The following is a 22,293-nucleotide window of genomic DNA, read 5'->3' as shown; positions in this document are numbered from 1 at the left end:
ATTTCTCACGCACGCAGCAGCATCTCCAACAGTGCAGCGCTCCCTCCGACTGCGCTTGGAAAGTCCGAACGGATTTGCTGCTTCGGCTTCTGCAGGGAGGAGGTATTTGAACCCACAACCTTTCGGTTCCAAGGGCAGGAGAGCGACCCGCTGAGCTATCGAGTTGGAATGAGGTGCGGTCCGCCCCCCGCAGGCTGGTGTGGCAGATCCCGGGGCGCCATGTTGAAGAACCGTAGGGGCGTTCTTTTATTTACCTTTCAAACATCATCGGTAAGAACAGATGATCTGGTCATTGCTGTTCGTGCCATCCTGCTTGGTGCAAATTAACTGCTAATTTTCCTGCATCGTGACAGTGGCGTCACTTCGAAAAAGTATCTAATTTGCTGGAAAACACTTATAATAATAATATTTATTCATAATAATAATCTTTATTGTCACAAGTAGGCTTACATTAACACTGCAATGAAGTTACTGTGAAAAGCCCCTAGTCGCCACATTCCGGCGCCTGTTTGGGTACACGGAGGGAGAATTCAGAATGTCCAATTCACCTAACAGCACGTCTTTCGGGACTTGTGGGAGGAAACCGGAGCACCCGGAGGAAACCCACACAGACACGGGGAGAACGTGCAGACTCCGCTCAGACAGTGACCCTAACCGGGAATCGAACCTGGGACCGTGGCGCTGTGGACCAACAGTGCTAACCATTGTGCTACCGTGCCGCTTTGGGGCACCCCGGAATTACGGAACGGCCTGTATAATCACGGAATTGCTCTCGCGCCTTTGTCGTTGACCCAGTTTTGAGTGTTCAGCCCTGGGGTTTGAAGGAGAGTGACAGAGCAAGATTCAAACGCACTGAATCACAAAGTCACATGAGGAGGTCAGGAACAAATTAAATTTCTTAAGTGACGACAGATTGAAAATGTGAACTGTTTTCTCGCAGCGTGGCCGTGGGAGTCTGTGTCTGGCGGCCTGGTTATTGGCGAGTGCTAATTTGCGAGCTGTCGTGTGCAGCACTGTGGCTGGCAGGAACTGAAAACTTTCCTGTCAGCTGGTATAAGCCGTGGGCACCTGTTTGTGATGGTGTATCGTACAGCGGGCTGAGTGTTGTCACTGTGTTTTACATCAGAGGGCGGAGAGAAACGTCTTCCAGAGTCGCTCGGCATGATGAGTTTAAGATGGAGGGTTGTTTGCCCACCATGAAATGTACATCCAATTACTGCTGCCTTTGAAATGTTACCTTTGAACGATGTTCTGATGCAGATTGCAGCCTGTCCCTCTACTCTGTCCCCATCAAACACTCCCAGGACAGGTACAGCATGGGGTTAGATACAGAGTAATGCTCCCTCTACATTATCCCCATCAAACACTCCCAGGACAGGTACAGCACGGGGTTAGATACAGAGTAAAGCTCCCTCTACACTGTTCCCATCAAACACTCCCAGGACAGGTACAGCATGGGGTTAGATACAGAGTAAAGCTCCCTCTACACTGTCCCCATCAAACACTCCCAGGACAGGTACAGCACGGGGTTAGATACAGAGTAAAGCTCCCTCTACACTGTTCCCATCAAACACTCCCAGGACAGGTACAGCATGGGGTTAGATACAGAGTAAAGCTCCCTCTACACTGTCCCCATCAAACACTCCCAGGACAGGTACAGCACGGGGTTAGATACAGAGTAAAGCTCCCTCTACACTGTTCCCATCAAACACTCCCAGGACAGGTACAGCATGGGGTTAGATACAGAGTAAAGCTCCCTCTACACTGTCCCCATCAAACACTCCCAGGACAGGTACAGCACGGGGTTAGATACAGAGTGAGCCAGTGGTGGCGAATTGAGAATTTTGACCTCGATGGCACAGTGACGAAATCAGCACAAAGTTGTATGGGCTAGTGTAAAGGGAGAATGTGAGAGTATCACCAGGCTAGAGGCCTGAGAATGAGCTCATTGTATGTGTTACTATGGTAACAGGAAAGGGAGCGGTAGCTGCTGATTTTCCAGAGGTGTATAAATTAACAAACGGCATAATTGAGGCCCTGATTCAGTTTTTACGGCCGAACAACAGGACACAGAGCATTCTTTATTACTCCTCTTACATCAGATAAGTAGGCCGAACTTCTGTGCAGTCACCCATAACACCCAGCACATGGAGCCTCTGGAGTATTAGTGAGGGACAGGAAGATTTTTTAAACAAATCTTATTATTAGAGTTAAGTTTTCACAGGTGTCACTTCCATTTTATTGTTAATTTGCCAGTGTTCTACACATTGGGTGGCTACAGGTTAGAAGCCTAAGGCCTCAGGACTCAACTCTCAATCTGCTTTTCAGAGCATTTAGCCGGGTTGCCATGACACCTGACAATCCCAGGACAGCAGCTAGGTGTAAGCCAGGTTGTCGGAGTAACTAGTGGAAGAATAGCAGTCAAAGGTCATGGGTGAGAAGATGGTTTTAGTCTTTGGGTCGGATGAGGGCCTTCAGCACACCATAATTGGGGCAGCACGGTGGCGCAGTGGTTAGCACCGCTGTCTCCGGCGCTGAAGACCTGGGTTCAATCCCGGCCCTGGGTCACGGTCCGTGTGGTGTTTGCACATTCTCCCCCACAAACCCAAAGATGTGCAGGGTAGGTGGATTGGCCACGCTAAATTGCCCCTTAATTGGAAAACAATAATTCAGTGTTCTAAATTAATTTTAAAAAACCCTCCAGCATTGTCCGGGAGTTTCCTCAGGGGCAGGTGTGATATGAGCAAAGCCCCCCGGGGTCCTCAGCGCCGTAGACAGGAGTGGTAGCCATTGCGCTACTCTGCCGCCCCAATCCTGGAGGGTTGATGGAGAAAGCTATGTGGGGCTTTTCGAAAAATGGGTTCTTTCATTGCCGAATCGACACTAACAACAAGTGCATTTCTCTAGCACCTTTACTGCAGGGAAACATGTCAAGGCACTTTGCAGGCGGTACCTCAAACTAAACTTGATAGTGCGCATCTCATGGGCAGGAGACCTAAAACCTTCAGGAACGGTGGGAGATGGGAATCGGGAAATTACAGACCTGCTAGCCTGACATGTATTGGTGGGAAATTACTGGAGTGCATAATTGAGGAGAGGGGTGCCTGGACACCTTGAACATTTGTAGCTGATAGTGGAGGAGCAGCCTAGATTTATGAAGGATAGGTCACGATTGGTGAAAATCCCTCATGAGAGACAGTTGTTTGAAATTGAAGCTCACGACATTGAAGGCAAATGATTGACCCAATCAGGTCATTGGCTGAGATGCAGGAGGCAGAGTGTAGGAATAAGGCTCGGATTGGGAAGCACCGTATTGTCTAGTGGTTTTTATTAAGACCTTTCAGTGGCCACTGAAGGGCATTATCCGACTCAGCCTCCATTTTGAGGCAGGTATGGGACGGGTGGGAAAATTACATTTAAATTGTTCCCCATCTCGGGCAGGAAGGTGGGGGAAGGCCGTTCACTCTGAAGGCCTCCTCAGATTTGGGCCCTCCTTCCCCTCTGCCGATGCGACAATTGCAATCCCCCCCCCCCCCCCCCCCCCCACACCACCCCATCCTTAAAATCCCACCCAATGAAGCAGAAGGTGGCCATTTGGCCCTTCAGGTTTGCTCCACCATTCAATACGATCAAGGTTGATCCGCCATCTCAACACCATACCCCTGCTCGCTCTCTCTGTACCCTCCGATGCCGTTAGAGTCTGGAAATCTGTTTCCTTCAGTGACGTGACCTCTCCGACCTTCTGGGCAGGGAATTCCACCAGTACGTCTGCCTCCGGGTATAGCCTCAACCATCCAATCACAACTTAACTGATGGGGCAGAAAGCCCCCATTGTATCCAAATTTTCTGATGGTACAAAAGTAGGCCGTTTTGTAACGTAGCCGAAATGGAGGCATTGACATCGCCAGGAGATTTGTTCAATTAAGTCAATGGGTAAAACTGTAAAAAAAAATAGATTTCAACACAAGCAAATGTGAGGTCATAAACTTGGGACCAAAACAGGAAAGAATGGGTTACATGTGGGATGGCCACAGCAACAATCAGTGGAGGGCCAAAGAAAATTGAGTTGGCTGAGGTGAATCGTGTCGATATATTTAACGTGATGCTCGATCAGCACTTGATGGAGTAAGAAACAGAAGGAGATCTAATAATAATAATCTTTATTAGCATCACAAGTAGGCTTACATTAACACTGCAATGAAGTTACTGTGAAAACCCCCTCGTCGCCACACTCTGGCGCCTGTTCAGGTACACTGAGGGAGAATTGAGCTGGACTGGCTATATTAACGCTACCAGGGCAGGTCAAAGGCTAGGAATCTTACGGTGAGTAACTCACCTCCTGACACCCCCCCCCCCCCCCCCCCCCCCCCCCCCCCCCCACACACACAAAGGGTGTCCACTATCTACAAGGCACAAGTCAGGAGTGTAATGGAATACTCTCCACTTGCCTGGATGAGTGCAGCTCCAATGACACTCGAGAAGCCCGACACCATCCAGGACAAAGCAGCCCCGCTTGATTGCTCCCCCCTTCCACACAAACATTCACTCCCTCCACCACCGACAAACAGTGGCAGCCGTGTGCACCATGCACACGATGCACTGCAGGAACTCACCAAGGTTCCTTCGACGGCACCTTCTAAACCCACGACCACTACCATCTGGAAGGACAAGCCATGATGTGGAGATGCCGGCGTTGGACTGGGGTGAGCACAGTAAGAAGTCTTACAACACCAGGTTAAAGTCCAACAGGTTTGTTTCAAACACGAGCTTTCGGAGCAGCGCTCCGAAAGCTCGTGTTTGAAACAAGCCTGTTGGACTTTAACCTGGTGTTGTAAGACTTCTTACTAGAAGGACAAGAGCAGCACGTGGAACCCCACCACCTGGAGGTTGCCCTCCAAGTCACTCACCACCCTGACTTGGAAATAGATCGCCGTTGCTTCACTGTCGTTGGTGTAACATCCTGGAACCCCCTCCCTAACAGCACAGTGGGTGTACCTACACCTCAAGGACTGCAGCGGTTCAGCAAGGCGGCTCACCACCACCTTCTGAAGGGCAACTAGGGATGGGCAGTAAATGCTGGCCTAACCAGCGACACCCACATCCCATGAAATTAATTGTAAATCAATGATGCATGCCTTTCAGCCAAACCGTTAGTTTCCATATTTTCGACATTCTTATATCTGACACAGGGAGCTCGGCAAAGACAGTGAGAAATTCAATCAATTTTTTATTCTGCCGCTGATTTTTCTCCAGGGTTGAACGCAGCAGCGCCCTGGAGAACGGTCTTCAATTCCTGGAGACTCCAGCCCAATCCTGAGGGGTTGGCATTCCGAGTATGTGGGGAAGGGAATCTGGTGCGAGTTAGTTCGGATATATGCTGCAGAGTTTATGGATGATCTCAGAGGGAGGAATGTGAGAGGCCGGCTGACCGGGGGGGTGTTTTGGAATAGTCCAATCCAGAGATATCATAGAATTTACAATGCAGAAGGAGTGCCTTTGGCCCATCGAGTCTGCGCAGGCCCTTGGAAAGAGCGCCCCGCTTTAGCCCATCTCTGTAACCCAGTAACCCCACCTAACCTTTTTGGATGTGGAGATGCCAGCGTTGGACTGGGGTGAGCACAGTAAGAAGTCTGACAACACCAGGTTAAAGTCCAACAGGTTTGTTTCAAACACGAGCTTTCGAAGCACCTGAGGAAGGAGCAGTGCTCCGAAAGCTAGTGTTTGAAACAAACATGTTGGACTTTAACCTGGTGTTGTAAACCTTTTTGGACACTAAGGATAATTTATCATGGCCAATGCTCCCAACCTGCACATCTTTGGACTGCGGGAGGAAACCGGAGCACCCGGAGGAAACCCACGCAGACGCGGGGAGAACGTGCAGGCTCGGCACAGACAGTGACCCAAGCCGGGAATCGAACCCGGGACCCTGGAGCTGTGAAGCAACAGCGCTAACCACTGTGCTACCGTGCTGCCCGACGATATGAAAGATGTGGATGTTTCCGACCATCACAATCCAAAGTGTTTAGTTCGCTGTCAGGCCGTTTGAGATGCCCGATAGACCATGAACAGCACTGCATTAATCAAAGTCTTACAGCAAATGAACTGAGGAAGGGGTGGAGACAGGGCTATGTTACAGAGGTGGAAATAAGTTATTTTAGTGACACCACCGATGTGCGTCTGTTGGTTAAAGGTGTTGTCAAAGTTGGTTTAATCTCAGGCTGTTGTCAGGGCGATGGGAGTTAGGTTGGTTGCTGGGGAACGGAGCTATAGGTGGAGACTGAAGACAATGGATTTCCACCTCCCAATATTTAGTTTGGGGGAAATTTCCGTTGATCCGATGAGGTACATCGGACAATACAGACGGTGCAGGTGTTGAGGGAGGCGGCGGTGAGATGGAGCTGGCTGTCATCGGTGTGAATATTAACAATATTAAGGGGCTGGTTTAGCTCACAAGGCTAAATCGCTGGCTTTTAAAGCAGACCAAGCAGGCCAGCAGCACGGTTCGATTCCCGTACCAGCTTCCCCGGACAGGCGCCGGAATGTGGCGACTAGGGGCTTTTCACAGTAACTTCATTGAAGCCTACTCGTGACAATAAGCGATTTTCTTTTCTTTCTTTCTTTTTCTAACACAGTGGCTTTGGCTGATGTCACTGAGGGGCAGTGGGGAGAGGGGCAAATTGGAGGGGGCCGAGTTTGGATGCTTGGGGGACACCAGCAGTAACGGAGTGGGAGCAGAAAGAGAAGCCATTGCAAGTGATGCTCGAGATAAGAATGGAATGGAATCACCCTCGACTGAACAGATGAACTGAAGTTACCTCTCCATAAATAGTGGGCAGACAGCAGCTGGCTGTTGTCCTGGCAACCAAATGTTATTAGACACTTGGCATTATCGGCTTTTGTAGAATGGACGTTTAGCTCGTTGACTTTGTGTGCGTGGGAGACAGTCCACTCAAACCAGAATGTTCAATTAAATTTGTTTCTGCAACGTAGGAGGGTTAAATACTGCTGGTTCCACTCACTGACTCGCCATGCTGGTACTCAGCACCCTCCGAGACCCCGAACATTCTTCCTCAGGCCAAGGGAGCAGCAGTAGGCCATTCAGCCCTTCGGATGTGCTCCGCCATTAGATAAACCATGGCTGATCTGGATGCGATCTCAATTCCTGTCTGCCCCACATAACCCCCCGTGTGTGACTCCCTTGTCCCTCCCTAACAGCACTGTGGGTGTACCTGCACCACATGGACTGCAGCGGTTCAAGGAGGCAGCTCACCACCACAATTTGAATTCGGGATCGGCAACAAAGATTGGCCGAGCCGGTGACGCCCAGATTCCTTAAAATGAAATTGAAAAATCTTCTCCTCACAATTCTGCACAACTTGAAGACCACCTCGGGAGTTTTGGGGTGAATGAAGCACTCTCCATTTTTTGAAGCTTAGTTCCTGTTGTAATTAAATTCTTTTGAGTGCAGGAAGCACCTGAACCAATTTGTGCACAGCACAACGGGCAATGTGGTCGTGAGCTGCTCATCAGTTCAAATGATTTTGCCTTTCAGATGAAAGGTTTAAAAGAGGCTGTTTTTCTTCTCAGATCAACGGACAAGATTCCACGGCCATTATTTCAAAGACAAACAGGGGGAAGCTCCCAAGTGGTATCCTACAAAAGACCATGAGAAATAGGAGCATGAGGAGGTTTTTGGCCCCTTGAACCTGCTCCGCCATTCGAGAAGACCACGGCCTGACTTGATTCTGACCTTAACTCCACTTTCCTGCCTGTCCCCCATCGTCCTCAACTCCCTTGTCGATCAAAAGAATCTGACCAACATTTGGTTCAATATATTCAGTGACCCAGCCTCCAATACACTCCTGGGAGAGAATGCCACAGACTACCGACTGCCTGAGGAAACACATTCCTCCTCATCTCCTACTCTTAGGGTGGCGCAGTGGTTAGCACTGCTGCCTCGCGCCACGAGGACCCGGGTTCGATCCCGGCCCCGGGTCACTGTCCGTGTTGAGTTTGCACATCCTCCCCGTGCCTGTGTGGGTCTCACCCCCACAACCCAAAAGATGTGCAGGGTCGGTGGATTGGTTACACTAAATTGCCCCTTAAATGGAAAAAAAAGGATAATAATAACCTCTTATTGTCACAAGTATGAAGTGACTGTGAAAAGCCCCTAGTCGCCACATTCCGGCACCTGTTCGGGTAAGCTGGTACAGGAATTGAACCTGTGTTGCTGGCCTTGTTCTGCATTACAAACTAGCTATCTAGCCCACTGAGCTAAACCAGTACTCTGGGTACTCTGAATTTATTTTGAAAAATCTCCTACTCTGAAATGGGAGACTCCCTGGGCTGGATTCTCCGCCGGCGGAATGCTCCGTTTTGCCGGCAGTCCGGGGGTTTTTACCGACAGCGTGAGGCCGCCCCACAATGGGGAAACCTCATTGACCAGCTGGCGTAACGGAGAATCCCGCCTGCGGGGTGAAACAGAGATGTGGCGCGGCCGGGCGGAGAATCCAGCCCCCATTTTTAAACTGTGCTCCCTGGTTCTATATTCCCCCACAAGACAAACATACTCTCAGCAGCTACGCTGTCAAAGCCCTGAAAGAACAAAGAATAAAGAATAAAGAAAGGTACAGTCTAGGAACAGGCCCTTCGGCCCTCCAAGCCCGTGCCGACCATGATGCCCGAACAAAAAACAAAACCTTCTGCCCTGACTCGGTCCGTATCCCTCTCTTTCCTCCCTATTCATGGACCCATCCAGTTGCCTCTTAAACATTGCTGATGTGCCGGCTTCCACCACATCCTCTGGCAGCGAATTCCAGGCACCCACCGATCTCTGTGTGAGAAACGTACCCCGCACATCTCCCTTAAACTTTCCCCCTCTCACCCTGAACCTGTGCCACCTTGTAATTGACATTTCCACCCTTGGAAAAAGCCTCTGACTATCCACCCTGTCTATGCCTCTCAGAATTCTGTAGGCCTCTATCAGGTCTCCCCTCAGCCTCCGTCTTTCCAGTGAAAACAATCCTAGTTTATTCAACCTCTCCTCATAGCCAACACCCTCGAGACCAGGCAACATCCTGGTGAACCTTCCTTGCACTCTCTCTTCAAAGCTGCCACATCCTTCTGATAATGTGGTGACCAGAACTGCACGCAATACTCCAAATGCGGCCTAACCAAGGTTTTATACAGCTGCAACATGATTTTCCAACTCCTGTACTCAATGCTCTGGCTGATTAAGGCAGGCGTGCCTTATGCCTTCTTAATCACCTTGGCCACCTGTGGTGCCACTTTAGGGAACTGTGGATGCTCAGATCTCTCTGTATGTTAATGTTCCTGAGGGCTCTGCCATTTACAGTACAATTCAAACCTAGAATGGCATAAGACCGCCTCTCATTCTTCGAAACTGCAGTGAGTACAGGCCCAATTTGTATCTATTCCCCATGTTGTGCACAGCAAGCTCCCATAAACAACAAGGCAATGATGGCCAGACCACTTATCCATGGAATCAGACTAGAGAACCTTCTGTGAACCGCCTCGAAGGCAAACATACGACCCCTATAAATAACGGGACCAAAACTATACACAGTGCTCCAGGATCAATCCAGGTTCAATCTCACCAATGCTCGGGACAGCTACAGCAAGACTTCCTACTTCTATATCCCCTTTGCATTGAAGGCCAACATTCCATTTGCCTTCCCATCTGCCTGCTGTCCCTGCCTGCTAACCTTTGGTGCTTCATGTGCGTGGATACCCAGATCTCGCGTTTAAGAAGACAGGGGGAGCCCACACCGAGTTGAATAAAAGAATCGAAGATTTATTAACCAAAGTTAAGGGACACTGCTCCCGGTGATTCCCAATCATGTCTGAGCAGGCCGGTCCCGAACTGGCCAACCTTATACACAGTGGCAATTAATCTTCCCCCGCCCGCCCCCCTTAGCAGGAAAGCTCGTTTTCCACAGCCAAAGGACACTGGGAATACAATTGCCCCCACCCCGTACATACAGTGCGGATGCAGATTATGCTGTATTATTCTGCAATTTCTCTTCACTTAAATAAAAGTCTACCTTTCTATTCTTCCCACCAAAGTGGATAGCCTCACGTCTTTCTCACATTGTATTCCGCCTGATGAATTTTTGCTCAGTCTCTTAACCTGCCCATACCTATTTGTAGACTTTAGTGTCCTCCGCCCGACTTTCTTTACTCCCCATCTTTGTATTGTCAGCAGATTCAGCTCTGTCCCCTCATCTACATCATTGATCTAGATTGTAGATCGCTGAGGCCCCAGCACTGATCCCCGTGACACTCCCAACACGTACAATTTGCTGATCTGAAAATGACCCATACATCCCGGTTTTCTGTAAATGACCCAATCCTCCGTCCACCCTGAGCTTTTATCTTGGCCCACGCCAATGTGTAGCAGGCAATGAACATCTGTAAACAGGTGGTCTGGCCATCATTGCCTTGCTGTTTATGGGAGCTTGCTGTGCACAACATGACCATTATATTTCCTCGACTGGGACTGGCCACACTTCAAAAAAGTGCCTTATTGGCTGGAAAGCACTTTGGGACATTCTGTGGAAATGAAAGGCGCTATAGAAATGCAAGCTTTTAGGAGTGAAGCTGAGAATATTTTCCTCCAAATTCGTAAACGTCGGAGTGAAGGGGGTCCTGAGCAAAGACGGGCAATTCTTTAATGTTATACCAACCGCGCGATGCCTCAGCTGGGACGTAACAGCCTCTTACATTGAAAACTGTCTTTTCTTAAAATTTAGAGTACCCAATTAATTTTTTCCCAATTAAGGGTAATCTAGCGTGGCCCATCCACCGAGCCTGCACATCTTTGGGTTGTGTGGGTGAAACCCACGCAGACACGGGGAAAATGTGCAAACTCCACACCGACAGTGACCCAGAGCCGGGATCGAACGTGGGATCTCGGCGCCGTGAGGCTGCAGGGCTAGCCCACTGAGCCACCGTGCTGCCTGAAAACTGTCTTAACGTTTGTCTCTGCCTACAGAACAAAGACCTGCATTTCTATAGCACCTTTCATCACCTCAGAAGTTCCAATCCCCTTTAGAGCCAATGAAGGACATTTTATAATCATCTTTATTAATGTCCCAAGTCGGCTGACATTAACACTGCAATGAAGTTACTGTGAAAAGCCCCTAGTCGCCGCATTCCGGTGCCTTTTCGGGTACACAGAGGGAGAATTCAGAATGTCCAATTCACCTAACAAGCACGTCTTTCGGGGCTTGTGGGAGGAAACCGGAGTACCCGGAGGAAACCCACGCAGACACGGGGAGAACGTGCAGACTCCGCACAGACAGTGACCCAAGCCGGGAATCGAAGCCAGGTCCCTCGCTCTGTGAATCAACAGTGCTAACCACTGTGCTACCGTGCTGCCCCCATTTGAAGTGTAGTCACTGTTTTAAGGTAGGAAATGAGGCAGCCAGTTTGCTCACAGCAACCTCCCACCAACAGCGTCTTTTCTCAGACAGTCCATCAAGATCAAGGACGATTTGTTTGCGTCGTGATTTGGCGGGTGCTGGGATGGGTGGATAAGTCCAATGCCAGACTCTGCCGCAGATGGGGCAGGTTCTGCGTCAAGGGTTGAGTAAACGGATTGTTTGGGGTTTTCTGCACTCCCTCTGATGCTTCAACATAGCCTCTTCATGTCCCTGACCAAGTCTCTCGATGTGCTGGTGTCTCCTGGAGTGAACCTTCTCCGTTTTTCTCAGTCACAAGTCCGGATATCCCAAGGGTTAGCAGGGAAGCTTTGAGAACATCCCAAACCCGTTTGCGTTATCCTCCTGGGAATCTCCTGCTGCCATTGAGTTCCGAGTGGAGGGGTTACTTCAGGAATCTTGTGTCGGGTACACGAGCGCCTTGTCCTGCCCAGAGGAGCTGGTGTTGAGTGATTGCCGTCTCGGCACTGGGTGCTGTTGGTTTGGGAGAGGACGCTGCAGTTGGATTACTTTTCTTGCCGTGGGATTTGGAGGGCTTTTGGAAGACATGGCTGGTGGTGCTACGTCAGTGCTTCGAGTTCCCTGCTGTATGTTGTCCCGAGTCTTTGAAACATATGGGAGCATGGAGATCACTGCTGTCGGTAAACCACGACTTTGGTCACAGGTTTGAGTTCCTGGACCTCAAGTGCCTTTTTCTTTAACCGACCGAGGGCTTAGCTGGAACATTGGAGGTGATGATGAATTTCGTTGTCCATGTCAGTCTTCGTCAAGAGGAGGCTCCCAAGATGCAGAAAATAGCAATGTGATATTGACCAGACAATCTGTTTATGAGTGTTATTTATGGGACAAATATTGACCCAGGGTACCAGAGATAACGCTCCCCCCGCCAGGGTATTCTGTCATGATGGCCGGGATTCTCAGATCCTGAGGCTAAGTGTTGCCGCCGTCGTAAATGCCGCCGCGTTTCTCGACCGCGTCAACGTGACCTCAGCAGCAGCGATTCTGAGCCCTACAGGGGGCCAGCACGGCACTGGTGTGACCCACGGCGCTCCAGCTGCCGATCCCGGCGTCAGATGGGCGCCGCGGGTCTGCGCCTGCGCAGTGGGGCCGACCGATTTCCGCATGCACGGTGGTTCCCTTCTCCGCGCCGGCCCCGACGCAACATGGCGTTAGGGCTACAGGGGCCGGCACGGAACAAAAGAGGCCCCCAGCCCGAGAGGCCGGCCCGCCGATTGGTAGGCCCCGATCGTGGGCCAGGCCACAGCGGAGGCCCTCCCGGGGTCGGACCCCCCCCCCCCCCCCCCCCCCCCCCCACCCACCCCTCCACCACGCCGCCCCCGGATGCGTTCACGCCGAGGCCCCACCAGGTAAGAGCAGGTGTGAACGGTGCCGGCGGCTCTTGGGTTTCTTTGCGTGGCCGCTCGGCCCATCCTGGGTCGAGAATTGCCGGGGTGGGGGGGGGGGGGGGGGGGGGGGGGGTTGGCACGCAGAGCGGCCCCCGACCAGCGCCCTACCGACCGCGCCGGCGCCATTGGCGCGATTCTCTGGAGAACCGGTGGACCACGTCGGGGCGGCGTCGCGAGATTCCCGCCCGTCCGGGCGATTCTCCGGCCCGGCCTGGGCTGAGAGAATCCCCTCGATATTTCCAATTGAGCAAAGCTGTTTTCTAACCAACACCTCACAGTGTTAATGTTGACATTTAGTGACTGGTGTAATTCAGATCCAGGGTAAATTAGCGGTTCTGCAAGTTTGTTGTGAGCTGTAAACTGTGAATTTAATTAAAATCATAATGAATGGAATTGTTTATCTGTCGTATATTAATTACAGTGATGCAGTGGTTCAGTAAAGTTGACGAGTAATCTGGAGTTCAATCACATCGGAGAATTTTTAAAAAACAGTTATGTTGTGGATTTCATCGGCTTGTACCGAATAAATAAACAGCAAGGCACCAGCCACGCACAAGCAATAGGTTACAACAGAAATACACGGGTACATTTATCAGGGAGTTGGGAAATTGGTGGCAGTATTCCGCAATTGGTGAATTTGCAAATGTATCGGAGTTGGGAGCTTCCGTAGAACAAATTCAGATTAAGTCTGAATCACAGGATAGATTGCATCATTTTTCCTCCAATTAAACATCCCAAAAACATTCCCACTCATATATAAAGGTGCACCGCAGCAAATTGCTCTGAGTAAAAGTGACCATGAAGTTATTGTAAAAAGCCAACTGATTGACCAATGTCCTTTGGGGAAGAAGCATATTGTCCGCACCTGGTCTGGGCCTCTATATGTGACTCCAGACCCACGTCACCTGCCCTCCGCAGTGACCTCGCGTGGCAATTAGTTGTACCCAGCCCCGCATGGACTGCAGCTGTTCAGGAACAGTGGCTCCCCACCACCAATCTCGAGGGCAACTAACCACAGCCAATACATTCAGGCCTTGCCAGTGACGTCCACATACCAAAGAATAAGTAGAAGCACCCCATCATTATGAGGAACCTTGATAGTTGTGTTTCCATTGCCAAAGTTGTCATCCTTGACATCTGTGGACTTACTGGGCAGCACGGTAGCACAGTGGCTAGCACTGTGGCTTCACAGCGCCAGGGTCCCAAGTTCGATTCCCCACTGGGCCACTGTCTGTGCGGAGTCTGCACGTTCTCCCCGTGTCTGCGTGGGTTTCCTCCGGCTGCTCCGGTTTCCTCTCACGGTCCAAATTCATGCAGGTTAGGTAGATTGGCCGGGCTAAATTGCCCTTATTGTCCAAAAAGGTTTTGGAGGGGTTATTGGGTTACAGGGATAGGGTGGAAGTGAGGGCTTAAGTGGGTAGGTGCGGACTCGATGGGCCGAATGACCTCCTTCTGCACTGTATGTTCTATGAACAGGAGTGTGATGGCTTGCTTGCTTCCCCCTCTCTCACACAGGGAAAATAGGGATGGGAAGACGGATGGAGTGCGAAGTCTATTTATGGTGTGACAGAAATCAGGATTCCCCACACACCTTGGAGTCGGGAGTGCTCCTAATCCGAGATATGGCAGAGAAGGTTTTTATTGTGTGTTTGATGTTGCCCTTGCCTGATGCTAACCTTTGTGTCTTTATTGCAGGTTATTTTAGTTCAGGTGAATCCTGGAGAGACCTTCACCATAAGGGCAGAAGATGGATCCTTGCAGTGTATCCAAGGTAGGGCGATCTCCTGTGAACTGTGCCACGGCAGGTGAAGGCTGTGTGTTGGGTGTGCCATGCTGATTGGCCATTGTGAGTCGTAAGAGGTGGATGTTTTTGTCTTCCCGGTCTACACAGCCCACCTCCTCACAGAGCAGCTTCTGGCAGAGGCAGATCCGTTTGGTGACTGGATTTGACTTAGCGGAAAGAGGGCAATGAAACAGTTGTGAAAACCCAAGCTCACAGAACGCTGCCCCCATCTCCCTCAGCTAGCCCTCCCCTCGCTTCGCCATTGATACTTTGGCATCTGTTTGATTCTGAGGGGAATTTCCTGCTCCGTATTCTCACCATCGCAGCCATGGTCTTGTTCCCAACTCTGTACCGTTGTCTGCCATCGCTCCTGCGTTGGTCTAACTGCTGCTGAAACTCTCACGTCTCCAGTTTCAAATCCCTGCTTGGCAGAGGGAGGAATCTGAATTCAAGAAAAACCTGGAATTACAAGTCTAAACGTGACCGTGAAACAAAAAAAAAATCTGTGGACACTGGGTGGGTCAATTGGAACTTTTGAGAGTGAGATTTAGAAATTTCTGTTGGAATTGGGGATCAAGGAATATGGAAGAAAGTCAGATGCAGGGGCTGTTTAGCACACTGGGCTAAATCGCTGGCTTTGAAAGCACACCAAGCAGGCCAGCAGCACGGTTCGATTCCCGTAACAGCCTCCCCAAACAGGCGCCGGAATGTGGTGACTAGGGGCTTTTCACAGTAACTTCATTGAAGCCTACTCGTGACAATAAGTGATTTTCATTTCATAAGCGGCTTTGAGGTACATGCCAGTCATCACCTGATTATTTAGCTGGATGGGCTCCCACCCCCGCCCCGCGCCCCCTTCCTCCTGCTCACGCGCCCACAAGGCAATCTCAGGCCGTCCGCAGTTCCGGCACTTCCCGCTGAAGCATGGAAATCAGGGATGGTCTCACAACAATGGAAAGCCCCGCCAGCACAGCTGGCCAGCTGATTTCCAGGGAACACCCGACAGAAATCTCCCCAAAATAAAACACACTTAAAAAGATTCCTGTGAGCGTGTTCAAGGCTGCTGTGGTTGTGAGTCACTCCAACCAGCCCCCAGAAGATAGATTGCATTTCTGTAACTCTGAAAATAATAATTAAAGGCCATAAATTTGTCAATGCCGCAAAGATTGAGCTGTTCCACTTTCTAAGATGTTTGCAATGATTCAGAACGTGTTATTTGTTGGCAAGCAAAAATCACCTTGAAGTGATCAGTGTTTGTGTTCTCCCCCCCACTTTGGTGGACATGTCTCTGATTTGCTGTAATTAGCCAGTTACTGATTCTCTGCAAAGTTGTAATATCATTAATATCACTCATTCATTTACTTCAAACTATACAATTCACAACACTAAACACCAGCTGATTTCCCCGAGGGCTTTGCTCATCTGTGATGGGGTGTGAGCGTGGTTTTGATGTTTAATGTGGCAGGAAGCTGAGACGGGAAGCAGCCATTGGTGTCAGGGAGTGGGGTGCATTACGGAGTTGGGGTGCAGTCCTCTGCTTTCAGCAGGGGATAGTACAGTTCCCGACCCTCCGGGATTGGCCTGCTGTCTCCAGGAAGTGAAGATCAATCTCCAGTGATATATTACCGTATGCAATATATCTACTACTCTTTTGAACCAGCCGAGTTGTTGAAATGAGCAACAGGTCTTCTTGTAAAGATAAACTAATTTATTGAGTATTATATGAATAAACATTGTGAGTTATTTTACTTAATACTCAATGAGTAAAATAAAGGAACAATTGAAGGCATAACTAATTAAATTATACAATACAATGCTTTGATAACAAATAACTTCTCTCTCTAGCTTTACTATGTCTTCTTTCTTCACTCCTGATACATACTCTCGTTAGAAAGAGCGAGGAAACCATTAATATAGGTTCTGATAGTGAGACCTCTGGTGTTCAATTGCCTGTACTCACATTACATATGTTGATCAAGTATATTGATATACAACATCCAGGACATCGCTGTGTGAAACCCTGGAAAAAATAATCATCGGGAGATGAAGAATTTAAAAAATAATTTTCTTTGAACATTTCTGCTTACTAGTTTTAAAATATTGAAAGTTGTGTGTGTGTCGGGGAGGGGGAACGTGTTGGCCGACAATGGATGGAACGAAGAGGCAAGTCATGCGATGAAATCGCCAGGAATGTGTTTAATCGAAGTTTGGCGATGCGAAGGGAGAGTCAGCCAGGATTCCTGTTCTTGATCACAAGCGAGTGAACGGTGTTGGAAATGGTGCCTGAACAGTGAGGGACATGGGCAGAGTGGGATGTGGTGCCTTTGTTACGATCAAACTCTATTTCACTGCCTGAGCTAGCACAGGAATAGTGGTGAGTTGGACGAGGTAATGGAGGAGTTGCAACCGAGCAAATGGACACCAACAACACTGAATTCACACATTGACTGACTGTCCGCCTTCGAGCAGAGAAAAGTCAGGAACATTTATTTTGGTGGTGTGTTACAGCTCATTCCGGGAGTGGGAGATGTAAATGTAACCTGCGTGTTGTGGTCTGGAGCATGGGTCGTGATGGTGGAGGCTCCAATTTCTTTCCATCACTAGGCGTCTGAGCTGTTCGTTCCGCCAGCCATTGTTGTGTCTGGAAGGATTGTGCAGGTTGGCACTCAACCTCTTTGGCCGCATAACAAACACACCTCCCTTGGGTCACTGTCTGTGCAGAGACTGCACGTCCTCCCCATGTCTGAGTGGGTTTCCTCCGGGTGCTCCGGTTTCCTCCCACAAGTCCCGAAAGATGTGCTGTTAGGTGAATTGGACATTCTGAATTCTCCCTCTGTGTACCCGAACAGGCGCTGGAATGTGGCGACTAGGGGCTTTTCACAGTAACTTCATTGCAGTGTTGATGTGACAGTAAAGATTTAGGGGGCGATTCTCCAATATGGAGCCCAAGGGCGCGATTCTCCGCTCCCCACGCCGGGTGGGAGAATAGCGGGAGGGCCTCCCGACATTTTTCACGCCCTCCCGCTATTCTCCCCCCCCCCCCCCCCCCCACGCCCGACCCACGCCACGTATCGCCACTCGCCGTTTTTTACGGTGAGCGGCGGTTCTCCAAGGCCGATGGGCCGAGCGGCCGGCCCTTCACGCCCGTTTCACGACGGCAGCAACCACACCTGGTCGCTGCCGTCGTGAAACGGGCGCCAGATGCCCGTTTGGGGCACCTCGGAGCCCGATTTGGACGGGAGCACCGCGACTGTGCTCGGGAGGGGACAGGCCCGCGATCGGTGGCCACTGATCGTCGGGCCAGCGTCCAAAACAGACGCACTCTTTCCCCTCCGCCGCCCGGCAAGATCAAGCCGCCACGTCTTGCCGGGCGGCTGAGGAGAAAGACGGCAACTGCGCATGCGTGGCTAACGTCATCGTCCGCGTCTGCCGGCGTGACGCTTGATGTGCGGCCTTGACGACCGTTGTCAAGGCTGCGCGCCGTGACGCATGGGGCCGGGCTCCTAGCCCCGCCCAGGGGGGGGGGGAGAATCGGCCCTGGAAGTGGGCGTGAAGGCTGACGTGGGTCACGGCCTGTCCCAAGGCAGCCTTTACGATTCTCCACATTTGCGGAGAATCTCGCCCCAAGTGTTTGCGCCGTCGTGAACGCCGTCGCACAGACCCTTCGCACAGAGTTCCCGCCGTCAGCGACCAGGGGTGAATGGCGCCAGCGGGACTCTGTCGGATTTGCTCGGCCCATCCTGCCGATCCAGCGCCGCGCTAAACGCACCAGCGCAAATGGCGCCGATTCTTCACAACTCGGAGAATCGTGCGCCAGCATCGGGGCGTCGTGGCGGGGTAGCGGTGATTCTCCGGCCCGGTGCGAGGCTCAGAGAATCGCTCCCTATTATTATCATAGAATTTACAGTGCAGAAGGAGGCCATTCGGCCCATCGAGTCTGCACCGGCTCTAGGAAAGAGCACCCTACCCAAGCCCACACCCCCACCCTATCCCCATAACCCAGTAACCCCACCCAACACTAAGGGCAATTTTGGACACTAAGGGCAATTTATCATGGCCAATCCACCTAACCCGCGCACCTTTGGATTGTGGGAGGAAACCGGAGCACCCGGAGGAAACCCACGCACACACACTGGGAGAACGTGCAGACTCCGCACAGACAGTGACCCAAGCCGGGAATCGAACCTGGGACCCTGGCGCTGTGAAACAATTGTGCTATCCACAATGCTACCGTGCTGCCCTAATTATATCAGCCATGACCTTACCGAATGGCACGTCAGACTCGAGGGGCCGAACAGATTATTCCTGCTCCTAGTCCTGGTCTTCAACTGAGCCGCAGATTGCGTGAGCGGCCTCTTTGGGTGCGTGGAATGGGGTGGTGGATTGTGAATGAGGCGTAGCAGGGCCTTGGTGGGCAGTGGCTTGTGCAGGAAGCTAATTGAAGATGATCGCAGATCATGGGGCTGGATGTGGCAAAGGAGGCGGTTGCAGGTCGGGCAGGGGGCAGGAAGTGCAGCAACGTGTAATCAAGGACAAGATTTCAGGCAGGTACGTAAGTCTTCAAATGTTATTAGTGGGACCAGACTTATACACCCTTGACAAGACACAACACAAGCGGAGGCGTGTGTGGTAGAGAAAAATCAGTGAAAGAACGGTCCAGGGCAAAAATCAGTAAGTCATCACCTTCTACAAATTACTTTGGGTTTGCCACACAGCAACAGGCCATTTGGCCCATCTGGCCTGCACTGGGGTTGATGATTCACACGAACCTCGTCCCATCTCTGGTCATGTCGCCCTATTAGCATATCATTCTATTCCTTTCTCCCGCTTGTATTTATCCAGCTTCTCTTTCAACGTATCTCTGCTGTTCACCTCTGTAACTCCCAAGTTCCACTTCCTCATCGCTCTCTGGGTGAAGCAAGTTTGTTTTGAATTCCCCATTGAGCTGATTAGTAACTGTGTGATATTTTGGGCCTTCTATTTCTGGTCTCCCTGACAAGTGGGACCCTCTTCTCGATGGCAGGCTACCCTATCAATTCCTTTCAGAATCTGAAAGGCCTTTTCCGAGGTGACTCCTCCTCAAGAAGAGCCCCCCGGTTGTAAGATAACCTCCTCCTGCTCGCTCCTCGTTGGGAATGAGCCAAGGTTTAAGCTCCTGATCGCTGTCCAGTGACCGATGCTCCACCATGAATAGGGTGACCATGAAAGAGGAAAAAGCCCCTTTGCCTCTTCTCTGGCTGTTGTGCAAGGTTATTTTCCAGTCTGTGTCGGGGCTGGGGCGCGGAAAGCTGGCCCCAAGACAGAAATGGAATCAGTTACCAGGAGGGATCAGCTTGTGCTGGTTGAACATTGCTTCAGGAAGAGTGACTGGAGGAGAAACGTTGTGGGTTGCTGGGGTGGGGGTCCGGGGAGTTGGAGAGAGAGGGGGGTGACTTTGCCAAGTTGGGTCAGAGCTATATCTTACAGGCACTGAGCCCCATGTCAGTATTTCAGGAAGAATTATTGACTGGAGCCCATGCTGAGCGTGTCAGTCAAGAGTGCTTTGGGCAAGTTCCTTTCGAAATAAACCGATGTGATGGGTGTTGTTGTGAAGCACGGAATGAGCAGAAGTTTATGTCCTGGGTCGAGGTGCCTCGCTCTCGCTCTCTCTCGCGTGCTGTCGATAACACAGGGCGGCACAAACTCTTTCTCGAGGTTGCCGAATGGAGCCTGTCCAGAGAATCTCTGAATGTGGCAATGCTGTACTGGAGCCTGAATCCCAGCCAAAGCCAATATTGCTGCAGGATTCAATGCCACACCCCCAAAGAAATAAAGAACAAGGGAAAGAGGTGCATTTCGATGGCACCTTTCGCTCGCCCAGGACATTCCCCAGAGTCAATGCATTTCTCCGCCCAAGTCTCCAACCGATCAATTGTCCTGCTGTATCCTCTGACAGTCCTCATCGCTATCCGCAAATCCACCAACCTTTGTGTCAGACCAGCGACAATTTCCTCCAAATCATTTACATATACTATGAACAACGAAGGTTGTTGAAAAAAACTATGAAAAGCATCAGCCACCTGGCTGGGCTCATTCCCAATGCCAGGTCCTTCCCTAGTTGGACTATCTGCATGCTCTTTCATGATGCCCTCCTGGATGCCCCTGACAAACCCTGCCCCGTGGAGGCCCCTAGCACTAAGTGAGTCCCAGTCAATCACCCCACCACAACAACCCTGTTGCTTCAGCACCGTTCCAAAATCTGCCTACATGTCTGCTCCTCTGTCTCCTGATTGTTGGGAGGCCTGTAGTAAACCCCCAACATTGTGACTGCACCCTTCCTATTCCTGAGCTCCACCCAGATGGCCTCGCTGCATAAGTGCTTCGAGGTGTCCTCCCTCAGTACACAGCTGTGATATTCTCCTTAACTAGCAATGCAAACAAATCCTCCCCATGTAGTTTGATTTTTAACGTTGGTCAGGACGCGAGGAGAACTTGCAAATAGTGTCCTGGGATATATGCCCCTGAGAGGACAGACAAGACTTTGGTTTAAAATCTCATCTGACGGGGCCGAGGTCCCGGGTTCGATCCCGGCCCTGGGTCACTGTCCGTGTGGCGATTGCACATTCTCCCCGTGTTTGCGTGGGTTTCGTCCCCACAATCCAAAGATGCGCAGGGTAGGTGGATCGGCCACGCTATAGTGCCCCGTAATTGGAAAAAAAATAATTGTGTACTCTTAAATTTCTTTTTTAAAAAATAAATAAATAAATAAAAAATCTCAATTGGAAGACAGCATCTTTGGGGCAGCTGCACTCACTCTGCACTTTGAGAGTCAGTCTCCACAAAAATAAAATGCCACAAGTACAATGGGATCGAAAAATAAAACAGAAAAATTTAGTGGATTTAATATGTGCAGAAACTGATGCTGAAAATAATGGGCCTGAAGATCAACAAATCTCCAGATGTCCACCTCAGCTTGTCAGTTCCTCGCCTTGGTAGACGCTCATTCCAAACGGCTATCCATACAAGAGATGGTAGGTGAGGGTCAGGGGTTATGGGGAGAAGGCAGGAGAATGGGGATGAGAAAAATATCAGCCATGATTGAATGGCGGAGCAGACTCGATGGGCCGAGTGGCCTTATTCTGCTCCTGTGTCCTATGGTCTGATGGCTACTGTGGACGCCTCCATTGTCGGTTGTTTGCCAAACACCAAAATGGCCGAACAGAAGCTACTATGCCCAATAATGGCACCCCTTTTACTGGGGACGATTTCCAACACTTAGGTCGGACAAACAGAATTCGGAATATCCGAGCAGTCCCTGCATCCAGCAGGTCGAAGGAAAGGGGAGTACAGACTTTTAAAAGTGCTATGAGCGAGCAATCAGACTGCCCGTTGCCTATTGGCTGGGCAACTTCCTATTGTCCTCCAGCACAACGGGGGTCACGCAGGCTTCACCTCAGAATCCGTTTGGACTTCGATACTTCCTAATTTGGTAGGGGAAGGTGTCAGGCCTCTCGGAAAAATCAACGTCCTTCACAAAAGGGTGACAGATCATTCCGGGTGGTTCTCGTTCAAAATTTGACCTCCGGCCCACTCTCGTCAGCCGGGCCGAGCATGTCCCAATCGGGCCCTGTGTCGTATGCGGCTAATGCCAATGGCAGGACCG

At 50.6% G+C, this 22,293-nt stretch overlaps 1 protein-coding gene across 1 annotated transcript in view; it reads left to right on the top strand.

The window, feature by feature from the left end:
* The window catches only part of LOC119975671 (fibronectin type III domain-containing protein 3B-like), a 417,529-nt gene that overhangs the window by 118,008 nt on the left and 277,228 nt on the right, over positions 1–22,293 (top strand). The window contains exon 3 of the mRNA XM_038815453.1: positions 14,564–14,639. Coding sequence (XP_038671381.1) covers positions 14,564–14,639 — 76 coding nt within the window. The remainder of the gene's footprint in view (positions 1–14,563; positions 14,640–22,293) is intronic.

The sequence above is a fragment of the Scyliorhinus canicula genome, chromosome 13 (genome assembly GCF_902713615.1).
Source record: "Scyliorhinus canicula chromosome 13, sScyCan1.1, whole genome shotgun sequence".
In the NCBI taxonomy this organism is placed as follows: Eukaryota; Metazoa; Chordata; class Chondrichthyes; order Carcharhiniformes; family Scyliorhinidae; genus Scyliorhinus; species Scyliorhinus canicula.
Note: the sequence above shows the minus strand (reverse complement) of the source record. Positions and strands in the feature narration are given on the sequence as shown.